This window comes from Caretta caretta, chromosome 8 (genome assembly GCF_965140235.1).
Source record: "Caretta caretta isolate rCarCar2 chromosome 8, rCarCar1.hap1, whole genome shotgun sequence".
Lineage (NCBI taxonomy): Eukaryota > Metazoa > Chordata > Testudines > Cheloniidae > Caretta > Caretta caretta.
This window is the reverse complement of record NC_134213.1, coordinates 66938739-66963859: the sequence shown is the minus strand read 5'-3', so window position 1 is coordinate 66963859 and position 25121 is coordinate 66938739. Positions and strand designations below refer to the sequence as shown.

General features: G+C 39.9%; 1 protein-coding gene across 3 annotated transcripts in view; it reads left to right on the top strand.

Moving 5' to 3' along the window:
- STXBP3 (syntaxin binding protein 3) overlaps positions 1-25121 on the top strand; it is a 46021-nt gene that overhangs the window by 19996 nt on the left and 904 nt on the right. For all 3 annotated transcript variants that reach the window (XM_048859914.2, XM_048859916.2, XM_048859919.2), the window contains 13 exons: positions 3490-3590; positions 5693-5847; positions 8263-8353; positions 9730-9854; positions 11679-11783; positions 12403-12460; positions 12715-12780; positions 14869-14949; positions 15987-16125; positions 17589-17695; positions 19961-20059; positions 20911-20996; positions 23096-23244. In XM_048859914.2, the coding sequence (XP_048715871.1) occupies positions 3490-3590; positions 5693-5847; positions 8263-8353; positions 9730-9854; positions 11679-11783; positions 12403-12460; positions 12715-12780; positions 14869-14949; positions 15987-16125; positions 17589-17695; positions 19961-20059; positions 20911-20996; positions 23096-23244 (1362 nt within the window). The remainder of the gene's footprint in view (positions 1-3489; positions 3591-5692; positions 5848-8262; positions 8354-9729; positions 9855-11678; positions 11784-12402; positions 12461-12714; positions 12781-14868; positions 14950-15986; positions 16126-17588; positions 17696-19960; positions 20060-20910; positions 20997-23095; positions 23245-25121) is intronic.

The window sequence follows — 25121 nt, the reverse complement described above, 5'->3', positions numbered from 1 at the left end:
ATCACTCGCTAATTGCCCTTTTCTGTTTGTTCCCTCTGAAGCATCTGGCAGACCCACTATGACCATTCTTATGCCCTTATATTCCAGTTCAACTTACTTCCCCCATGGGAAGCAGACACTGAATTTTGGCTGCATCAGTTTGGTCCCTGGTCTACTCTTGAACTGTGCAGCTGCACGCTTCCCCAGTTCTGTTTGTTTCTCCTTGATGAAAACCCGCCCCCTTGGTTCACTCTACTTCCCTGTAAGTCAACCACCCTCCCCTCCCCTTTTCGATCATCGCTTGCAGAGGCAATAAAGTCATTGTTTCAAATTCATGCGTTCTTTATTTATTCATCACACAAAAGGGGGATAACTGCCAAGGTAGCACGGGGTGTGGGAGGAGGGAAGGACAAGGCCACACTACACTTCAAAACTTATTGAATGCCAGCCTTCAGTTGCTTGGGCAGTCCTCTGGGGTGGAGTGGTTGGGTGCCCGGAGCCACCACGCTCTTCTCTTCTACTCCCCCCCACGTTCTTGGGCATCTGGGTGAGGAGGCTATGGAACTTGGGGAGGAGGGCAGTTGATTACACAGGGGCTGCAGTGGCGGTCTGTGCCTTTCCTGCACCTCAACCATACGCCGGAGCATATCAGTTTGATCCTCCAGTAGCCTCAGCATTGTATCCTGCCTCCTCTCATCACGCTGCCGCCACCTCTCCTATTGCTCCAACCATCTATCCTCTCACACGTCCCTCCTGTCCTCACATTCATTTTATGCTTTCCTGGACTCTGACGTTGTCTGCCTCTACGCATTCTGCTGGGCTCTTTCAGTGCGGGAGGACTGCATGAGCTCAGAGAACATTTCATCGCAAGTGTAGTTTTTTTCGCCACCTTATCTGAGCTAGCCTCTGGGATGGAGATGCTAGTTGCAGTGTTGAAACATTTGCAGCTGCGGGAGGGGAAAAAAAGGGAGAGTAAAACTGAAAAAGACACATTGGCCATTTAAAAGTAGGGGCTAATGTTTTCGGGTTAATGTGCAGCACAAACCCAACTAACCCCCCTCCCCCCACGCACCCAATTTTCTGGGATGATCGCTTCACCCCTCCCCCCACCACGTGGCTAACAGTGGGGATGATTTCTTTTCAGCCACAGGCAAACAGCCCAGCAGGAACAGCTACCTCTGAATGTCCCCTTAATGAAATTGCCTTATTTCAGCCAGGTGACCATGAATGATATCACTCTCCTGAGGATAACACAACGGATGTTGCTTGAATGCCAGCAAACACTGGGACCACACGCTGCCATGCTTTCTTTTGCAGTGATTCCAGACTATGTGCTACTGGCCTGGCGTGGTAAAGTTTCCTACCATGGTGGAGGCAATAAGGCTGCCCTCCCCAGAAACCTTTTGCTAAGGCTTTGGGAGTACCTCCAGGAGAGCTTCACTGAGATGTCCCTGGAGGATTTCAGCTCCATCCCCAGACACGTTAACAGACTTTTCCAGTAGCTGTGCTGGCCGTGAATGTATCCCAAGTCTTCAGGGCAAATTAATCATTAAACACACTTGCTTTTAAACCATGTATTATATTTAAAAAGGTACGCTCACCAGAGGTGCCTTCTCTGCCTTCAAGGTCCAGGAGCCCGGGTTGGGAGGGTATTGGCTCCAGGGTGATAAACAGTTCCTGGCTGTCGGGGAGAACAGTTTCTCCATTTGCCTGGTGTGCGGTATCTTCAACTTCCCCCTCATCATCATCTTCTTTGTCCCCAAAATTCTCATCCCTGTTGCGTGAGACTCCCTTGCAGGAGTCCACGTACAGGTGTGGGGTAGCTGTAGGAGCACCCCCTAGAATTGCATGCAGCTCCTCATAGAAGTGGCATGTCTGGGGCTCTGACCTCGAGTGGGCATTTGCCTCTTGGGTTTTTTGGTAGGCTTGCCTGAGCTCCTTAAGTTTCACACCGCACTGCTGCGGGTCCCTGTTATAGCCTCTGTCCTTCATGCCCTTGGAGATTTTTTTTTTCAAATATTTTGGCATTTTGTCTTTTGGAACGGAGTTCTGATAGCATGGGTTCGTCTCCCGATACAGCAGTCAGATTCAGTACCTCCCGTTCGGTCCATGCTGGAGCTCTTTTGCGATTCTGGGACTCCATGGTCACCTGTGCTGATCAGCTTGCCACGGTGGCCAAACAGGAAATGAAATTCAAAAGTTTGCAGAGCTTTTCCTGTCTACCTGGCCAGTACGTCTTAGTTGAGAGTGCTGTCCAGAGCGGTCACAATGGAGCACTCTGGGATAGCTCCCAGAGGCCAATACCATTGAATAGCGTCCACACTACCCCAAATTCGACCTGGTGATGTCGATTTCAGTGCTAATCCCCTGGTTGAGGAGGAGTACAGAAATCTATTTTAAGAGTCCATTAAGTCAACAAAAATGGCTTCATTGTGTGGACGGGTTCAGGGTTGAATCGATCTAACGCTGCTAAATTCGACCTAAACTCATAGTGTAGACCAGGGCCTAGTTAAAATAGGCTATAGAGCCCTTAAAATCCACTTGGGTTTTTGTGTCCATACAACACTTCTACAATAGGTTCTGATGTTCCAAGAGAACCATGTCTGCATGGCTTTCTGTTTGTGTATCTCCCTATTAGAGATTTACAGACCTGCAACTTAAAGGTTTGTTCATTTATTTCATTTAAGGAAAACCCATTTGGCTCTCTCAGATTTATGTCTGTTCAAGGAATTTGCTAAGTATCCATATGGTCTTATCTGCATATATTTACCAATCATTGTTTAAATTCAGTTTCTAGAGAAGAATCCAAGTTTAACTTCAGTATTACAGAATATATTTCTAAGATAGGTGCAACCAAACTCTTGTATCTGCTTTATATTTTGTTTGGGGGTGTGTATTGCCTATTTTGGGGGTGGAGGAGAGGGCTATCTTCTCCTTTTTTGTAATATTTAGGAGGTACCTTACTACTCGTATGAAAGGGAGGAGAAAGAACATACACACAACCCTCTTGTTGTTTGTTTTTCACTATTCGGGATGTGGTACATTACTTTTTCTTCTCATTATCGTTCCAGTATCTCTCTTAAATTTGTTAGAAATCTTTCTCAAGCTTCAGTGTCCAAAAGTTGGAATCCGCTGGAAAGTAAAGTACCTGTAACTCTTCTCTGAAGAGAGATTCTCAAACCTAGTGGATTAGCACTACTTATCTTTCCCTTTGGGAGAGTTCTATAATACTTTTTATCCATTAATAGTGATTGACTCTTGTTTCAGCCTTTCTCTTGAAAGGACCTGCTGCTGGAATTCTGTAAGCCATGGGCATGTTTCTGGTTTCAGAAAGTTCAGAATTTTCTAGCTGGGAGAGTTCCTGTCTGATCACATGCTGGCGCCACAGACTAATGTAGTAATTCTCTAAAACAAATCTGACTTTTAAAGAACAAGATTTATGAATGTGAATGAATTAACTGAAAGGAATAAATATAAAATGGCTTCATAACCTCTAATCTCTTTCCCCAGTTTGCCCTGACATTCTCTTTAATAAAATGAAGTCCTCCTGCTCATGGGCTATAAGAAGGTGCAAAGAAATAAATGTTTCCTTCTTGCCATATGAATCTCAGGTAAACTTCAGTCTTTATATTAGCATAACTCCAGAAATTATACTGCATTTTATATTTCTAAGTGTTGATTTATCCACTATAAAGTCTTGAAATGTAGCTGTTTTTTATTTTAAACATATTTTTCAGACATTGTGACAAACAGTACACAAAGCCTACCACCATTTTGGCTTATTTACAATATATTTGCAAGATGAAAACAAATTGCTATTGCTATCAAAAGTTTATTTTCACTGTCTTCATTGCATGACTGGGTTCAGTTGACATGGAAAGCTTTTGTCATTCAGTGCAGCAAATGAGTTTTGGCTCATCTTAAGCAATGCCAAACTGCACTACTCACTATTTTGCAATACTGTTCTTCTTACTTGTAACTGGATAGGATTAGTTAAGACCCCAGAATCAACTACTCATAGAGATATGGGAAGTCAGCAAGAGCAAACAATTCAGAGAATTTAGGATTCTAAAAGCAAAAAAGACATGGTTAAATGTTACATTTAAGAGTAGTAGTATGAAGACACTGGTGAGGATAATCACCAGCTAGTTTCCAGCCTCTTTCATTGGTGGTTTTCGCTCTATCTGCAATAGTAGATTTGTCACTCATGCACTTCATATCAAAGGGGGAAAAAAAATGAAATACTACATCAATACTGGCCAATATAGGGAAGCCCACAAGGCCAAGAATCCTTGCTCCACTGTAGGAAGTTGTAGAAATGTCTGAGTGTTACTCTTCTCACATTACTTTTCCTTGTTTTTCTGTGTACCTTCCCTTTCTCTGTTTTGCACACTGCTAGGGTGTCAAACTCTTGTACCCCAACTGATATGTGAGTATAGGAGTGTAGTGCCTTCTATTATTTTCTGGTAAGGGAGCTTCATAACTGAAGGACTCCTTTCCCTCTCCTCACTACTTTTTTTATTGGGTGAGTCATGGGGTTGTAGTCATGGAAAGAGAATCTTGTTCCTCATGTCGACTTACACAAAGGGCTTTTATCACAACTGTTTGTCAGAGGGTTGTTTTTATTAAACTGCTTTTACCAAAAAAAGTTTTTGATGAAACATCTGCAGCCAAAGTCAGCTTAGGGCTGTGAAAGCTTCAGTCTATTGTGGGATTTCACTATCCTGATCCTTCAGAGAACCTCTATCTGAAACTGAGAAATTGATCATTGGTTTTCTAATGTAAAAAGTAAGCAGAATCTGTACCTCTCTTCCTTTTGCTTTTTTTTTTTTTTCTCCTATGCCTTGGGATCAGGGAACCCTTCAGGTCTTTGTGAATCATAAAAATGCTCTTTACTGCATATTTGCTTGCTTGGCTGGCAGATAAGAATCTCCTGATGACATTCACTTAAGCCCAGTTTGCATGGTGATAGAACTGGGTAGAGTCAGACTTCATTCTGAGACAGGTTTGAATGGCCATGTTCTGCAAGAAGGAAATAAGCATTTTGCGCCTTTATCTGCAGAGGGAATTCTTATTTGGAATTTGGCGAGAGAGCCTGTTGATACAAAGATTGTGTGAATCTCTGGCAGCAACTTGCTTAACTGGGGAGCAGCCAGAAGAGTGGTTTTTAATAGTGTCAGAAACAAGTAAAATCTTTTGCTGAAGTTCTACAATTGTATGTGTGTAGTTCCTGCAGGAGGGCCCCCCCGCCCCAACTATAATTTCTTAAATGTATGTCAGATTGTGGGCCTAAGCAGGTTTAACTGTGTCTCTTATTATAATCACTTTGGCATTGCACTGTATTGCTCCATGCCAGACATTGGATGGTATTTAGTTCCGACTGCCTCAGGTTCCTCCATCTGCACAGGTAGTGAGCAGGTTGAAACATACAGTAAAGTCTATAAGGGAGAAGAGAAAATGGAGGAAAGTAATAGAGGAAAGGAGTGTGAGAACAAGAAACAAAGATGAGCTCAAGAGGACAGAGAAAATGAAATAGGATTGAAGTAAAAATAAAATGGTATCATTAGGCAATGTTAGCTTAGATATGTATTTTCTTGTGCATGCCTTTTTTGTTACAAAATGAGGTCCTAATCCCTCTGACTGTTCTTACACCAGATGTTATTTCTAAAGAAATGTACAATGCTAACCTCTTTCATGGCTATGCTTTACTTAGGTATTTACTCTCGATGTCCCAGATGCATTCTTCTGCTGTTACTGTCCAACTGTGGAAAAGGCAAAGGGTAAAGATGCCATCATGGAAGCAATGGCTGAACAAATTGTTACATTATGTGCAACTTTAGATGAAAACCCAGGAGTAAGATATAAAAGGTAGGGCAGAAAATAGTGTTAAATATATGTAGGATTTTCATCATTGACTTCCTACTTGTGGTGCTGTTTCGAAACAACAATGTTCCATCTTCTGATATGCTTTTAATAAAAACATAATATTTGATCCTTAACGATAATTAAATAGGTTGGTATGAGTCCACATAGAGTAAGTGTAGTGCAGGTTGTTTTTGCTTCCCTTGAGCATTTGTCAACTTTTAGTAAATAGTCAGTCTCAGTGCTTTTGTTGCTGGTCACTTGCACTTACTGTCTCATTTGCTAGTGTGACATTTTCAGTACTGCTTTTTTTTGGGGGGGGGGGCACTTGCATGCATCCTGTTCCCCAGGTTCTGCATGTCTTTTACCAGTAACCCAGCAACAGAACTTCTGTTATTGAATTTGAGCCTAGGAGAATGTCTCCTTTTTCTGGGGTCCCTGCATGGATTTGGGACGCAACAGGAGCCAGAGGAGAGGGGAAACAACTAAGGTCTGAGGTGGGGGTGGGGGGAGGGGGGCGCGGCGGCTAAGGAGCAATCGGAGTGGAGTAGAGAGTCCCCTTCCCTTTCTGAACCCCTCCAGAGAGCACCGAACAGTTGATCCTTGGGGGTCCAAGAAAGCTCCCAACTTCCATTCTCCTGGAGTCCTTTGTGGGTCAAGGGGAAGGATTTACACAATTGCTGTTGGGGTGGGAAATAGAGAGGCATGCCTGAGCACATTTGTGTTTCAAGCTGCCCATTCTCCTTAGCTGAAAAGATGATTAAAAAAATAAACAGGAGCAGAAAAAATCTTTTAAAAATTAAAATGTGAAAGTTTAAAGATAACACTTTTTAAAAGGGTACTATACAGAAACTCAATCTTAAAAAAATAAATAAAGTTGTCCCTTTAGTTTTCATTGTGCCCAGTTTGGTGTAGTGAGTAGATACTCTGAGCTCTAGCATTGAATTTTTTAGCTTTTTATGGATGTCAGTCTCACCGGTAATTTTAAATCCATTTTGTTTTTGTTCTAATGTTGGTTGTTCTGCTCAGAGATAATTACAGTACAAGCACAGACTGGTTGGAATGATGCCATTTATTTAGATAGTATTTCATTCTCTGGTAAAAGAGTTAAGCAAAAACTGCCTGCCTGCTGGTTAGCTGCTTAGATCTAAAGAAGAGCTCTGTGTAAGCTTGAAAGCAGAAGTTGGTCCAATAAAAGATATTACCTCACTTACCTTCTCTTTAATATCTACTTTCTCTTTCTGGAGAAAGGAGAGCCAGGAGGTCTGACTTTTATTCCTTGATCTGCCATAGACTTGGTCTATATAACCTAAGACTATTCTTTTAACTTTTCTTTCTGTCTCTCCTTGGCTGTAAAATTGGTAACATTACACTCACGGGAGTGTTTAGGACTTGGATCAATTCAAGAAAGTATTTAAGAACATGTTTTAAGTGCATCCCTATTCAGTAAAGTACTTTAAGCATATGTTTAAGTGTTTTGAGTAAGGATGCTCTTCTGAATCAGGGCCTAAATGCATAAAAACTTCTCAAGCATCTTTGATATTTTCTGGTCAAAGGCATAATAGAAATGCAGATCATTAAATTTCTCTGCCACTTCAGCATACAGTCTAAAAAGCTATCATTTCCTATAATATAGTGGGAACAAAGTACTAAACAAGTTTGTGTTTTAAATAGTAAATTAAAAGTAGAAAAAGTTTCCTGGTTTTTTGTGTGTGTGATGAGCACATAACTTTTTACACACATTTTCAACAAGCAGCATTCTTTTACAGTTAAATGCCTAAAGGATTTTGACAGTTGAACCATAAAACTAAAAGCTGTTTATCTATTTTATAGCATCTAAGCTAAAAATTACTATAAATCTGAATATTGTATTGTGGAACAAATTGTTGTTTGTGGTTAGCTTTGCAACTAGAATTATGGGGAGAAACACTGACATTTTTCACTCAGTATTTCTGCAACCAGAACTGAATAACCATCCATTTTTGTTCTTTCGCTCTTCTTATTGACTATTGTGTATGCAGGTAAGACTTGCTGTCCATTTTTTTTTTTTAGCTGTCCATTTTGGTCTTGCTTATTTCTTTAAAAAAACACCTGTGTATACTTTGTTTTGAGTACAAGATCATTTACGGCTTGATCGTACAGATATGTGGTCTTGATAGGAGAATAGGAATGAAATTATTCACGTTGCTTAAGTGTGTTTAGGATTAAGCTCTTAAGCTGTTTTATGTCATAGTTGAGGGAAAGTACTGTAAATATGCATTTTGGCAAAAATGTGTTTTGAAATGTTTTAAAATTAAGTAGGAGTTCTGAAACTACAGATGTTTGAAGATAAGTAGTTGCATTATAGAACACTGACACTAAAATGTCTTATAACAGAAATTTAATAAACAATATTTGACTTTTTTTATTTTTTTCCTCCAGCAAGCCATTGGATAATGCCAGCAGACTTGCAGAGCTAGTTGAAAAGAAGCTTGAAAACTACTATAAAATTGATGAGAGAAGCCAGATAAAGGTAGAGTGAAAACTACATCCCATGTTTGCTTTATTTTTGTAAACAAAGGAAATTGTTAAAGGATGTTAGAAGACAGAATGCTGTTTTTAAAAAAAGATTTGGTTACTAAATACTGTATAGAAAACTGTCACTTCAATTGCTTTTTGTGTGATTTAAAAACAGGTTGGAAGAGTGGAAGATAACTTGTGCAGTGAGAAAACAGAATTGATGCTCTCTGTTCATATAACAAGACATGGAGACATCCCACCTGGAGGAGGGTTGCCAGACTAGTAAATGGGTGGTGCAGATCAGGGAGAAAATGCATGATTTTGACTCATCCCACCTTTTAGGGCACTGGGCAAAGCAGAGGATTATTTCAGGGGCACAGTTTTCCCACTTCGGGATTCATGGAACTCCCATTGATGTGGGAGAACAGGGCTCTTAGAAATATGCCTACCATCCTTCATTTCTCCCACAGTAGCACCTAATAGTTTGTTATATGGGGTAGGTCATGTGTACAGGTGGCTGCATCCTTAGGCAGTAGCCCACTGACCCAAGCATTTCTGATTCCATTGCATTCAGCTCAGCCACAAGAACAAATGCAATTGAGTCCCTTTTGCCCACCAGTAGATACTCTAGTGTTTGGGGCAATGAGGTGGGCACAACCACCAAGAGACTGGGAGCACAAACAGAAGCAAACAAGAATATGAGAAAATGGAGGGGGAGAGGAAGAAACTACTGATCTATTGGGGGAAGGAAGAGCCTCTGATAAAAGGGTTGGGAATCAGTCATACATTCTGGGACCTCTGGTGCCACCCTGAATGCTCAGTCAGTTTGGTCCTGTGTCTTTCTGACTTGATCAAAGCCCTGAGGTTTTGTGATGCTGGTCTTCTAGTGACTCCTGAAGAACTTAGTTTTGAATCCACATCAAGATCAGCTGATGATCACATTTAAAACTGTAAGTTCTCTTGCTTGGTCTAGGATTCAGATAATATCTGTTTGTGTGTCAAGCCTAAGACATGCTTGTTTTCTGTTGCATCCAGTTCAACAGGGACTTTTGCTTTTGAAGTGAAAAATTAAAGGATTGTATTGTGCCTGAAAACACACTACATAAAAAACATCCGATATGAACTCATATGGTCTTTAAACAGAAAGCTGCCTCTACTTCATGGCTGAGAAGTAGCTGGGCTAGTTTGGTATAGCTAAAGACAACTTAACTGTAATGGGGTTTTGAATTACAAAAAAAAACCCTTGCTCTTGATCAGAGAATAAACCAGTCTGGCACTCTCTAGGATTTTCCAAGAAGGCTTAGAATGTGATTTGGTTGCTTCAAATAGATTTGGAGTGTTGTAGCTTTGTACAGTATGTCTTAAGTTTTTCTTCCCTTACGTTTTTAGGGTAAAACCCACTCCCAGCTGTTAATAATCGATCGTGGCTTTGACCCTGTGTCTACTGTACTCCATGAACTTACCTTCCAAGCAATGGCGTATGATCTGCTACCAATTGAAAACGATACATACAAGCAAGTATAACTTTTTGTACTAAGTACTTCATTCTGACTTGAGTTTAGGACCTGTCTTTGATATGTTTTATTTGTAGTTATTAAAGGTGAACTACAAAGGGAATTATTTGCTATTTTACTACTTTATGCTGTGTAAAGATGGCTTTAGTTTATTTAAAAACTTTTTTCTTCCGTCCTCTCTTTGCCAGAGATATTTGATTGGTTACATTGTCTTGCTAACTGAAGCTTCTGAGTGGACCTTCAAAGATACAGCCCCAGTAGTAAGACTAATGTGGCAATGGGAGTGTGTCACAGACATATGGATAACTATGGCAGGAGGGGAAAATGTCCATAGCAGCAACAATTTTTGGCTTATCCTGTGATCAGAAAAATTAAGACATCTATCTGATGTAGCTATATTTACTACCCTAATCTAAAAGTTTAATTGGTGACTAGCAGAGCTGAATTTTTTTATATTTATTGAAGTTGAGATCCAGGTATGAGCTCTGGAACTTGGATCTAATTTAGTTCGAGTCTCTTCCATAAAAAGACTGTCTCCACGTTATAGCATATAAGTCTCATAAATCTTGAATCTGCTTCCAAATTTGTTTGTCACAAACAAGTCGTCATACTTCTGCCATGCTGTCAGGCAACCTTTGTGGGATGCATTTCAGATACATAGTTCTTTAGCAAAAAGAAAAGGAGTACTTGTGGCACCTTAGAGACTAACCAATTTATTTGAGCATGAGCTTTCGTGAGCTATAGCTCACTTCTGAAGTGAGCTATAGCTCACGAAAGCTCATGCTCAAATAAATTGGTTAGTCTCTAAGGTGCCACAAGTACTCCTTTTCTTTTTGCGAATACAGACTAACACGGCTGTTACTCTGAAACCTGTCATAGTTCTTTAGCAGATTCTCAGATATCAAATGGAAATTTACAAGAGTTTCAGAAATAATGCTAAGCTTGCAACATATATTTATATTCTTATGAGTCTGAAACTTATTGGTTGGATTTTTTTATCCAGTCGGTAGAGCCACTATTTGATTTTTTTTAAATTAAGTTTGTATTTTTCTGTTATTTCTACTGGCTTCTGGTTTAACCACTATTTGTGAGTTTCTTCAACTATATCCAAATATAAATGAAAGTATTGTGTCGCGAGATACCCAATATGCATCATATTCCTTCTGTTCACAGAAAACTACTTAATAATTGAAGTCTGTGATGTTAAGCATGTTAGCTGTCAATTTATGTGGAGTAATTAGTCCACAAAAGTCTGTTCTGTAGCTCTACATAGTTTGTAGACAGAAGTCCTTCTGCACTTCAAGAGGTATATAGACTTCCAATGCTATCTAGATTTTGTCACCTCTAGTGTGTTTGACTTTGCACTCAACTTCAATTCAAAAAGGAAAAATCAAAAACCTAGAGAAATGAAAGTGCATGTAAATCTGTGTGTGGGGGCTGGGGTTTTTGTTTTTGGTTTTGTGGGGTTTTTTGTTTAAACCAACAACCTACAGAATATTCAAAGGATAAGCCGGGATGGATTTCCAACCTTAGCTGAAATTACTGCAGAAGAAAATTATTCTAAAATGGATGTAATTTTGCCTTAATTATTAAGGACTTCAGATCAGCCTTAACTTTTCCTGAGTATTATGCATAAAATATGGTTAAAACAGTACCTATTGTTTCAGAACCACATTTCTTTTTTTAAAAAAGAAATAATCTTTGTGCATTACCTGCCAATGTTAAAAATAGTTATTTTAACTTTTTTATTCTACATGTTCAGTTGCTTTATGTAAAACATGCATTGGAAATATCTAATTTCACAACCTGATTTCCTGTCTGTAGATATAAAACAGATGGACCCAGTGGAAAGGAAAGGGAGGCAATTCTGGAGGAGGAGGATGAGCTCTGGGTGAAAATTCGGCACAAGCATATTGCAGATGTGTTAGAGTATGTGACTACGTTCTTGATGTTTGATATTTTATACATTTCGGGGATATTATTTAATTAGAAAATACTACAGTAATAGAATTGACAAAGGTATAAAGACAGAGAATAATTATAGAAAGATTACAGATTTGTAAGGGGAAAAGATTAGCTGGTTTGGCCAGCTAGTAAGGGAGAATAGTCAGTATGTACAGACCTCTCAGTGGTGTACACATTAAATTCTAGTATCCAAAAACTGATGTTAGCAAAATAACGCAAATGTATGTTAAGCATATACCAATATTTATTGAAATCCTTTATAAAAATAATTTTAATTTCTATCTTTCAAAGATGATGAGACTCCACAATCTTCATCTAAATTTTGAGGAGGAAATTTAGAATACAAGAAGCACTTAGCTTTGCCATAAATGGAGAAAAGAGACTTCATTCCCATCCAAAATGAGTATTTTTGCAGAATGGAATACCAAAATACCTCATTTTTCACTAAAAACAGTTATGATAATTGGAAACCATAAATCTCTTGAGTTTACTACTTCATCATACTGTTAACTTAATAATTTTAATTTATAAATTACTTGTTTCAGATTTTAAAGCATTCCTTTACTTTCTCCTAATCTGACAGGGAAATTCCAAAACTTTTGAAAGAAGTTTCATCAAAGAGAAAAGCAACAGAAGAAAAAGTAAGAAATAGTTACTTATTACTGACTTATTGTTAAAATATATATATATTTTTAATATTATTTGCCTGCCCAGTGTATTTTTCAACTAGGTCAGTTAAAAGTTCTGTTTGGTTATTGGTTCTTAACCTGCCTGAGAAATTGATATGAGTTTCTCAGTTGTGAAGTTGGGAAATCCCAGCCTCCAGCAGTAAGGGAAATAAAATTTATTGAATGAGAAACATCAGTTGAGTTTAAACTGTGTCCTCTTTTCACAGTTATCACTAAGTAATCTGGCCCAGCTAATGAAAAAGATGCCCCACTTCCGTAAACAGATTACCAAGGTAAGCAGCATCCTGTACATTGCTATGCTTTTCTTGTCAACTGTTCTCACCAAATAGTATCTCTGGTTTTACAGGCTATATTTTTATGATTTTAATTCAAGAACCCTAGAGTGGAAAAATCTGTTTTTTTTATATTGAGCTTTTGTCGTGCATGTTTTCATGTTCGGTGCTTCATATTTTTGTTCTCAGTGAATACATTTTTTGAGGAGTAAGTCCACTTCCAAGTGTGACGGCTTTTTTTGTCAATATGAAATGTTTAAGCCTTCTGTTGGATGCATTCATACTCTTTAAGTAAACTAATGCACTTGGATTATGATTGTAGATACCTGTCTGAACAGCTAATGCTTCATAGTATTGCTTTTACTTTCTCTTTATATAGCAATAATGAATGGAAGAAATGTTTCAAATTAATAGGATCAACACACAATTAGTATATTGTCAAACTGAACTTTACACAATGGTATTTTATTTACTTAGTAAAGATTCTAAAGTTAAGTAGTGTAAAATGCAGCAATTAAAACTGAAATGAAACCCCTATCTGCAAAAATACACATCTAAAGGAAACGACTGAAGCATGATCATGTTCTCACTTGACCTGTAACCATAAATTAACAGGTGTGGTTAATCACAAACCCACTGCAGAATCTTCATGCATTATGGAAATGAAAAACAAAGACTGAAAAAGATGTACTGCTGTTGCACACATTTCCCTTTAAAATGTTCTGGACTCCTGAGTGAGATCAGGTTCCAGCCAGTTGCATGTCACGACTTTATCACGTAAGCTGGTTGAGGGAAAGAGGTCTCATATAGATGAATCATAGTACCTAGAAGTCTGATAAACAATCTTTCTTTGTGAATGGCACTCTCCTGGTGCAGACTTTGTTTTTCACTCCATGGAATAGAGTAGTGACATTGCAGATAGAGACTAGCAGATGATAGAACTTGAAATTCTCAAGTGAAATTATCTAATCAAACACCTAAAAAAGAACCTTCGGTTGTGGTTTTAAAGCATCTTCATCTTTTATTTTTGGTAATGCCTTCAGTCAAAAAACAGCAACATCCAGGGTCATAACTTGCATTTGATAAATTTTATTATTTCTAATATTTAGAAAATCATATTTTGTATCTTAGTTATTTGTGAGAAGACATTCTAATGGGCTAGAGTTTGAGATAATCCAGATGAATTTAATGCTCTGTAATGATCTCACAGCATTGAAATAGTCAAATTACTGGGAAAGATTGGTTTTGGTAAAGGCATCTTTCAAAATTCATAATCATAGAGTGGCCTTATACAAAAGCCTAATGGAATGGCATCAGCTTGTAATCAGTCACATTGTGCTTTTCTGGAAGGATGTAAGGGATTAGTCAAGTAGGGTGAAGCAGTCACCGGAAGCTAGCAAAATATAGAATCCTAAACTAATTCCCATATCCTAAGCGAAGATCATAAGTCAACACTTCCCTATTTTAGGCCACAAGGTTTTTCACTTATTGTAGGCTGATAGACATTTTTCGAGAAACGAGAAATTAGTAAAGGGTGATGGGGAACCTCCGATTCCAATAATTTCATTGTAGACTTTGTAACTAGAATTTGATCATCAACATTAATTTAGACAGTCTCTTCCTCCTTGCACCTTAATCGGACTGATGGATGTTATGGAGATATGTGAAGACTAGGCTTCCTAAATTCCATGTCTTTGGGACTGATCTCCACCTTGTCAGGACACCGCAATTTCTGCTTAGTGTTTTACTGCCAAGACAGGTCATCTAAACTGTATTTGGCTGTAGCTACCAATCACACAGATTACCACCTTCCTTAACCTGAAGTTGTCATTTATAGTCTTAACAAAACCAACAAAAAAACCCACATGCAAAAATGTTTCTGCCTTTGAAAACCTGGAATTTGATCCTTACTGAATAACCCATCACTTGTTCTAAGTGAGGGGTAAAACACAAGCACAAGGTGGTTACAAAATTAAACTCAGCTAGTCAAAAGATGACTTTGTAACTAGTAAAAATGAACTAAATTGTACTCCTGCTAGGACTGAACTATGTGAAAAGAAGTAAGTTACGATGTTTGTTCTCTTACAGCAAGTAGTCCATCTTAACATAGCAGAAGATTGCATGAGTAAGTTTAAATCCAGTATAGAAAAACTGTGCAAAACTGAACAGGTATGTGAAAGTCATTAGTGTAAATAAAATCTAATGTTTGCAGACTATGCAGAAATAGTCATTTTCATAACACTAATTTTGTAGCTTGTATCTGCCTTTTTCATGGTGGATTTTTTTTAATTTTCTACTCTGAGTAATCATACTGTAAGACTTCATCCCCAAGGTTTCTATCCTGTCAATATTTAAGTCTCTGTTAAAAGACCTACTTTTGCCTATGAGTAATCTAGTTGACCTTCACATTTTAAAAAAAAATCCGTTTGTTTTTCCCTTTCCCTAATTTCTTGTCCAGTTATGTCTCACCTTAGATTATGAGCGCCTCAGAGCTGGTACTTTCCCTTTCTGAATGTCTAGAAAGCATTTTGTATACTGTGGGCACTACCATAAACAAACAAGCTAATGCTGTTAACCTGAAGTATGAAGTACAAAATCATATTTAAAATGTTGTTTAAGCTTATTCTTTAATATTATGAACATAAAGACTCTTTTACAATAGCAAAATATAACATGGATATGATAATTAACTTTTCTTATAGTGGTCTTTGGTCTGGAACTTGGTAATACAACATTAAACAAAATCTGACCAAACATTTACAATAGTTACAATGTAAAAGCTCTTTAGTTTTGAAAATGTTGATATTCAGGCTGTTAGTTTCATCTGTACAGACAGGGCCCTTACTGACAACTGTGTTTAATTATAGCTGAAATTCTTTGGCAGAGCTGTTTTCTATCAGGATTTGACTGGCCAGCGTGGACTGTCAAAATTGTTTTGCTACAGGGTTTAAAAAATACAAGCTCTGATACCACAGTTGCAATACACAACTATAATAGTTGTTTCAATTGTATAGACAAAGGACCTTTGGTTTAAGTTCAGTGTGAATAGTCATTAGTGAAACTCTTCCATCACAACCACTATGATGATGATGTTTGTAAAGTTAGTGGTAACTAGCTTTTTGCTGGAACTAAATACAGAAACACACACTGATGCTATTTGTTTTAATGACTGGTCAGTAAGACCACTTTGTTTGCTTTTAACTTAGGATTTAGCTCTTGGAACTGATGCAGAGGGCCAAAAAGTGAAAGACTCAATGAGAGTCCTCCTTCCAGTTCTACTCAACAAAAACCATGACTCTTATGATAAAATAAGAGCTATCCTCCTTTATATCTTCAGCACAAATGGTATGATAAGTTGCTTTGTTTTTCAATATGTTAGATTTCAATACTAGGTTTTAGTGCAGCGGCCAACACTGGGTATGGACCAGTCGTACTAGGCCATGGCAGGGTTAAAAGGAAATGCTGCCCATAACTTGTAGCCTCTTTCTCCCAGATGCCTCTTGAAGAGGTTGCTCATACAGGGCTAGAAGTGATCCAGCACAACGAGCAAGCACATTTATTTTTTACAATAGATTATCTGAGCAGCATCTCAGTACTTGGGATGTGGGATATTTTCTTGAGTTCTTCCTTCCTTACCCAGGTCAGTGTTTAGAGGATTTGGGATGGGATTTGCTGTTAGGTGCATCCTGGGAATTGGAGTGGATGGGGAACAGTGGTGACAGAGACTGGAGAGGAGAATGCATTCCTGAGCTCTCAATCATAAGCATTGAGTAGCAGAAACTTAGATAATGAGATTTGACTTGCCTTTCCTTCCACCTCCATTTCCCCAAAAGTGAATTATTTTTCCAAATGGGACCTTGGAGCATCAAGATCTGCTGTACTGGACCCAGAAATGTACTAATTGCTGTTGGAGTAAAGGAAATAGAGGCTCCTATAGAAATTTGAATGTAGTATCAAAGATTGGCGTGAAGTGACGACATTTGAATTTCCAAGTACACCTCTATCCCAATATAACGCGGTCCACAGGAGCCAAAAAATCTTACTGTTATATGTGAAACCGCGTTATATCGAACTTGCTTTGGCCCCCCTGCTCCTTGTCCCCTGACTGCCCCCTCCAGAGACCTCTCCCTACCCAACCCCTCTGTCCCCCGACTGCCCCGACCTCTATTTCCTCCTCTCCCCCCCCCCCCCCCCCCGCCGACAGGCACTCACCGGCAGTGGCGGGAAGCGGAGCAATGTGGCCCTAGCCGCGGCGTTCTGCTTCTCGCTGCCAGTGAGTGCGGAGAGGTTGGGGAAAGGATGCTCACGGGTGGCGGGAAGCAGAGCGCTGCGGCTGGGAGCTGGTGGAGTGGAGCGGGCTGAGGCCGGGCTGCTCTGGTTCTGCTGCTGCCGGTGAGTGCGGGGGGGGGGGAGGGGGGGGAGGATCCCTTCCCCCAAACCCCCTCCCCCGAGCAACATGTCTGGGGCTGGGGTGAGGGAAGTGGAGCGGGCTGCTCCTGACCCCCCGCTAATCACCAGGGCCACTCTGGGCCTGCAGGGCCCCCAAAAGTTCCCACCCACAGCTCCTGCCTACCAGGCCCTGGAAGCCTGCTTTACTGCGTTGTGTGCGAACCCATGTTATATCTCCTTCAGATTCTGAAATAATGGTAAATTTAAAAGGATGGATTTATTATGAACTATCAAAGAAATATATCCTAGTTTTAAATAATCAAAAATCGTATCATGTCTGGGACCAAGAGCTAATTTATCTTAAGTATCATATTTTGAATTAAAAATCCAACTTACTCATTTTTTCTTTGTGGCAAAAGGAACTACACAAGAGAATTTGGACAAACTGATCCAGAATGTACAAATAGAAAGTGACAGTGACATGATAAAAAATTGGGAATACCTTGGTGTACCTGTTGTGGTCTCGGTAAGTGTTAAGTGCTGAAGGCTGGAATGTTGTTGCCTTGGTAATGCTATTTAGGGGCCACTTAGCTGTTCCAGGTACTTAGTGCTGCTTTTCTTGGAGCTCTGATATTATTAGCCCTAGCAGACAATTCAGCAGGCCTCGGTGTTACTCATAAAGAAAGATCACAGGCATGGTTTGGTGACAGAGGCACTCGGTTTAGTACCTTCAGGCACAGTACTAGCATCTCATAGGAGCTATGGGTACACTAACACGAGTGCCCAGTGGCAAGGAATGGCTCAGTCAGCAGCAGGAATTTCTGCTGTCCCCTTGGCTGCACAAAGGGATAAGGCAGGGGTGGGCAAACTTTTTGGCCCGAGGGCCACATCTGGGTGGGGAAATTGTATGCAGGGCCGTGAATGTAGGGCTGAATCAGGGGGTTGGGGTGTGGAATGGGGTGCAGTGTGCAGGAAAGGGCTCAGGGCAAGGGGTAGGGGTGCAGCAGCAGATTGGGGGCTCACGGCAGAGGGTGCGGGAAGGGGCTTAGGGCAGAGGGTTGGGGTGCAGGAGGGGTTTGAGGTGCAAGCTCCAGCCTGGCACTGCTTACCTCGAGTGGCTCCAGGGTGGCAGAGGTGCGCAGCGGGGCTAAGGCAGGCTCCCTGCCTGCCCTGGCCCAGCGCTGCTCCCAGAAGTGGCCAGCATGTCCAGCAGTGGCTCCTGGGGGTGGAGTAGAGCAGGCGGTTCCACCATGTGCTGCCCTCGCCTGTGGGTACCACCCCCGAAGCTCCCATTGGCCGCAGTTCCCTGTTCCTGGCCAATGGGAGCTGCGGGGGGTGGTGCCTGCAGGCAAGGGCAGTGCACAGAGCCCTCTGCCCACCTCACCTCCTCCAGGGGCCACAGGGATGTGGTGCCAGTGGCTTCCGGGAACAGTGCGGAGCCAGGGCAGGCAGGGAGCCTGCCTTAGCCTCACTGTGTCACAGGGCTGGCAATCCTGTGGGCCGGATTGAAAGCCCTGATGGGCTAGATGCGGGCCGTAGTTTGCCCTCCCCTGGGTTAAGGCAAGGTTCCCCGACGTTTATAGACCTGAGACAACTTATGTACCACCTTACATGTTTCATGACAACTGCTTGTTACCTCCCCCTGTACTTTGCTCTAGATGTCTCAGGCAAAACATCCCTATTCACTTCTGTCAAACCCTCTTATCTGGTGTTAGACAGGATGCACCTGGGCTAATTTTTTGGAATGTGTTTGTACACACACTCACTCACTCACTCAGTCTATCTGTTGCTTCTTAGGAATGCCTACGTTTTAGCAACACTAACCGTATTTTTGTCAAGGTCACATATCCGTGAGTGTACTTGTAAGCATCTACTTTAATACATGGCCCGACTTTGGTTCACAGCCTCTAGTTCAGGCCTCAGGTCTTGCATCAGGTCGAGTACTTCAGGCTCTCGTTCTCCCCTACAGTAAGAAATACTGCATTTTTTTCATTTAGCTCTAAGGCTTTTTCTGCAACTCTTAATGTGGCATTCCACACTTTTCTTGGGAGAATCCAGAAGTTACAGAAGTTAATTATTTTGTTAGGAATTCTTGAGAAATTCCCACTGCTAAAATTTGTGACATATGTAACTTTTAAAACAGAGTGCTGGTTTTACACTCGATAGTTTTCAAAGTAGTATCTAACATTTCTGCAAAAATCATGTTATTTTGATGCAAGTTGTTTATTCCATAACTCGTCAAAGTTATGCAGGCTTTGAGTATCTAATGTCTAATCATTTAAGTAAGAAAACTGTAGAGTTCAGATTCTTAAAATTAAGTATATGACAGGCAGTCCTAATAGTAACCAAAAAATGCAATTTTTTTGTTTTGTAACTTAATCATACTTCCTGGAAAACGCTCTTTATTCCTGTTTCACTGTTCTATCAAAGTATATAGGTGCCTTACAATAAAATCTAGTACAGGGAGGCAGACAGGAGGTAAAGAGTTTGGGGACCACTGCTATAAATCCTAGGCTCCAGCAACTGGGCAAGAATGATATGTGGAGATCCATTAGCTTAGCAATTGTATTATATACACTTCAGTATTCAAACAATCACTTTTTTGGGTAAATATCAATATATCCAGCTCTTTTCTTCTGAAATAGAAGTTTTCAGTACTTAATTTTGAACATAGTTTGATACACATGGTGCAATATTTCCTTAGAACTTTCTATTTTGTTGGGATTGATTTAAAAGAAATAGTATAATAAAACTATAGCCTCTTTTAAAATAAATAAATCTTTTTATTTAGTCTGCTTCTCAGCAACGTAGACAATCAAGGAAGGACCGCTCTTCAGAAGAAACATTTCAGCTTTCTAGATGGACACCTGTTATCAAAGATGTTATGGAGGTAAACTCTAAGAACTAGGTTGTTTCCTAGGTGTAATATAGAAATACTCTTAAGTACTTTGTAAGCTAACAGTTTATCCAAGATCTTTTGAAATGGCAGTTTAGAAGTTGTTAATTACATTTTATGTTCCATAAAATTTTCTTAAGAGGAAAGTTCTTCAGACATGTGCACATAACCACTAAATTTCTAGTTAGTATATTAAAATAGAAAATTAAATTTATAAGGTAAACTTAGTTTTAAGTATAACTGGAAAATAGTTTAAAGCTAGCTGAAGCAAATTAAGGTAGAGAGACATTTGAACTTCCTCTCCAGTGGCTGATAGTTTTGATATTGGGTTCTTTAAATTAAACGTGTGTGTGTGTGGTGGATCTTTAGACTATAGTTTAAATGTTAAATTCATGTAATGGATGCCATTAGTGACCTGGGAAATCCATGCAAAGTCAGTAATGTACTTTGTCTTTAGAAACCTGGGACATACATACATAATTTCTTTGTGAAGAAATTAAGTAGGTTAATGCAGCTATAAATAAAAAATCAAAGTTGAAATCTGAACAATTAAATCAATGTGTTTAAAAATTAGTTAGAAATTACTTCCTTCTGTTTTTATTCCTCATCATGATACATGGAGTCTGTCACAAATTACTTTCAGCACTACAGTAATTAAATATAGATCTGGTGTGGTGCTTAGTCTTTTTCACAGTAGGAGCACTGGTTCTTGTGAAATCTGTTTGACTTGATTGAAGTTTTAAACCAGACAGCCTTGTCAGGAGTTGAAATTTATGGGGTTTTGTATATGTATAGTGTTTCAAGTTAACATAACTGGTTAAAATGAATGTTTTTTTCCCTTCCAGGATGCTATAGAAAACAAACTAGATTCAAAAGAATGGCCTTACTTTTCCCAGTGCCCTGCAGCCTGGAATGGTTCAGGGGCAGTAAGGTAAATTGTTACAATTTACATTCAGAATAATAATTTACTATTCTCACTGTATTTTCTTGCGTGCATTGTATAATTTTCATTTTGAGAAATAATGCACGCTAGGGGCCAAAGTAACTATTTAGTATAAAATCTACTGAAAAGCATTTCAGTTCATCTGAAATGATCTGTGGAGCTTAGCTGTTTGACCAGGGGTTCTCAAACTGGGGGTCAGGATCCCTTAGGGGGTTGCGAGCTGTCAGCCTCCACCCCAAACTGCGCTTTGCCTCCAGCATTTATAATGGTGTCAAGTATATAAAAAGGTGTGTTTTAATGTATAAGGGAGGTCTCACTCAGAGGCTTGCTGTGTGAAAGGGATCACCAGTACAAAAGTCTGAGAACCCCTCTGTTTGACCTTCAAGCTAGTTACTTATATAGCTCATAATTGTAGTTTGAGTGCCTCCAACATATTTAAAATAAAACTAACCTCTTTCTTACTAGAATTAAGTCACCTTTTTGGAGAGTTAGCTTGAGTAGTTTATAAGTGGTGGTTTGTGTATGAATTGTGTCGTGTGTGTCTGTATTAGGCTGAAGAAATGGTTTTTTTGCATTTAGTGACCACTCCCATCATTTTTTTCTGAAAAGAGTGAAGTCTGTAGGCTAGGTCTGAGTTTTGTGAAAGTTGTCTCCTGTACTCACAAGCCTCCCCTTACTGAACAATTTAGTTATCCTAGTGGAATTTAACTCTTGTGGAAATTGGTGGCTCTCTAGAGAGAGAGAGAGAGGTGATCACTGGTAGCTAGGTCCAGTCCCATGGAAGTCTTCAAATAGCAGTGACCTTCAGATTAATTCTGTATTCCATGGACAGCTAGCATGGGGAGTATAGTGGCGGGAGGGGTGCTGTTTATATGTTCAGTGAATCTTTGCATAGTACTGGTTAAAGCTATTTTCAATGTGTGGAGTCAGATGTGAGCTGCAATAATCAATGTTGGCTATCACAAATGTTGATCATTGTAGGCAGGGTCTTTGCCTGTAGGATAGGTAGGGGCACAATTTTCTGGCTAGTCACAGATTTGAAGTTGGGTGTCTGTTGGGGCATTAGTAGTTTGCTGACCTATTGAGATCAATGCAGGGCAAATGTAGAGACTGAGACCTAATAGTCCTCCAGCAGCTGTCCCACAATGTCAGCAGTCTTTTTCAGTATTGGCCAGACACCCTTCATCATGTTGCTATTTATAGCTAGGTATTGAGAAGGCTAGAACGGTGATGTTTGTCTGACTTAAAGGAGATGAACCTTTTTTGGGGAAAGGTGTAATTGGATCATTTGGATTCAGAGTTTTCAAGCTTCTCTCTGAGAAGTGTGTGTATGTATATATAAAAAACATAGTCCAAGTGTATCTCAAATTTCTCGCTTGTATTTACTTTTTCCTTTTGTGATAACTGTAGTTTTAGACTTGTATTTATGGTGTAGTACGCTTTTTGTCCAAAAAAAAAAAATTAAGTAACTGCGACTTCCCTTTGTAAGTCATCCAATTGTAATTTGAGTCAAAAGATATTTTACTACACAGCTGTGAAAAATACTTGTCCAATTTTCTTTGTTTTCCTGAAATGGTTAATTAGTCAGAGTTGCATGGAAATTTTCTGAGACCAAGTGGGTAAGATGGTATCATCTTGTTGGACAAGCCTCTGTTAGTGAAAGAGACAAGCTTTTGAACTGCAGAGTTCTTCTTCAGGTTTTGGAAAGGTAGTCAGTATCACAGCTAAATATGAGATGAACAGATTTGTTTAGCATAAGTAACTAATACACATTCTAAGGACCATTGAAGGTGACGTAGCCCATTAACACCTCTGCTGTCATAGGGCCAAAAAGGGGTTAGTGGCTTACAGATTGTTGTAATAATGAAGACCCTGGATTTATGGCTTAAGACCATGATTTTTAGTGTCCAACAAAGTTATGAATTTAAGCTCCCAGTCTCATCTTTTGAAAGCTATAGCAATACTGCAAACATGGAAATTTTCTGTCATTTTTTACTAGTACATTACACTATATGTGGGTGATGAAACTAGATGCAATATATCACTGTGCTTTTATGTGCTCAGTTTTTTTATGAACTATTTTACAGTGCTCGCCAGAAGTCCAGGACTAGTTACCTGGATGACCGAAAGAGTGGTTCAAAGCTGATCGTTTTTGTAATTGGAGGCATCACATACTCTGAGATGCGCAGTGCTTATGAAGTTTCTCAAGCCTACAAATCTTGTGAAGTTGTTATTGGTAAGCCTGTCTAGGGAAGAGGACATAGTAGATGAGATGAGGTGCTTCATTTGAGGCTAATGATGTTTAGTTAAGTGCATATTTGAAAAACAGAAGCATATTTTTCTGTGTCCCCTAGGTCAGTCTAAAAAAGCATCAGATGGCTACTATGCTCTTTTGAAACTGCATCCAGTATCCCTAGATCTGAATTGGTCCTTTATGGCTGTTGTCCTTAGTTTCTTGTTCTAAAAAGACATGTTCCCACAATTACCCTGAAAATCCCTAAAGAAGAATTTGTAACCAATGTGAGACAATTCAGACCTCAGTCTTGCTGCTGAAATGTAGTATCCGAATTTCTAAATTACTGAATCAGATGTATGACTCTCAGGAGTCATGCCACTGAATCGCTAAAGGTATGCGTTACAGTGAATCTCCTAACTACTATTTTTTCATATTTGCATTCACTTGCATCTAGCCCATTACTGAACTTGTTGCAGTTACTGTTACCAGCTGAAACTGGAAAACACAAACCAGAGTAGTGCAAAAATATTACTGACTTAGAAAACTTTTCTGCAGTAATAACTGAAATGGCTTCAGTTTGGCCCAGAATTTTTGGCAGCATTCTTCTAGTTCTAGCCAGGGGTCAATCATTTACTTCTGATGAAGTCCACATAACGCTGAGAATTGTAGTGGGTCCTGGCTGTTTCAAGACACATGCCAAGAATTGATCTTACCAGTATAGATGCTGCAGGAATTATTGGAGATAGTCCTTCTACCAGCTGCTGTTACTCTGTCTAGATAGCCATTAAAAATCTTATCATGTGTCAGAGGAGTAAAACTTCACAGTTTAAAAAAAAAAAAAAGTCTGATGTCCAGAGCTGACTGAGCTGTTGCTCAGAGAGGGCATAATGGTGGCTGCTATTGTCCCAGACATCACAAGAAGGAAGACAGGACACCAGGAATGTGATTTAACTAGGCTGCAACTTTAAGTAACACATCAGGAAACCATCCAGCAGCAACTCATCCAGTGCAGGTCATCTGTCCTTTGTAATCTGTTCTACTTGGTGAATGGCTGCCATCAGCTCCCCTCCCCCACACTCTGTTTAACCTGATCCTAGCACAGCTTCTGGGACTCCATCACCTCGCATGAGGGTTAAGGGAGTGGGGAAAAGGCGTCTCCTTACTGTTCCAGACAGTAGAAGCCCAGCCCCATTCCCTACCTTCTTTAGGAGATATCTCCTAATTTGCTTCCAACTCAGGTTTATCAGAGAATCCTGTTGAACAATAACCTGCATTGGGCACCTGCAACATTGTGACAAAATGCGTTTTACAACCTAGCCAACCTGTTGCCTCCCTGGGCTACTGGGAGGCACGCAAAAAAACTACTCCTCACTGCCCAGGCCACTCCTTCCTAGCCCTTAAAAGGGGACTAGCAAGGTACCCACAGCACAGCCCCAAACCCTGGTCGTCCTCTAATACCAAAAGTGGGGGAGGGAGGAGGAGATCTTTTCTTCCTGGTGCTCAGATTATGGCAGCTGTGGGTATGTGGAAGCAAATAAGCTGTACAGAAGAGCACAGCCTATTGAGTACTGATTCTCCACTTCTCAAACCTATATGGCGGGGGGGAGGAGTGGAATCCTTGAAAGGCCCCCAAGGTTTTGTTCTCCTGCTGACAGTCAAAGCCACCCCTACCTTGGGGTGGGAGGAGCATTTGCTTCCATAATCACTGCATGTGCAGCATCAAAATCATTAAAGTAAAGCATTTTAAACTACTTTAACGTATGAAAGGTGCAATAAAAATACTTAACATGCAATTTTGATTTGGTAGTGAGTCATGCTGATGTCTGCAAATCATACATAGTTAGCTGCATCCATCTAAAAGTGTATTCTGTTTTACC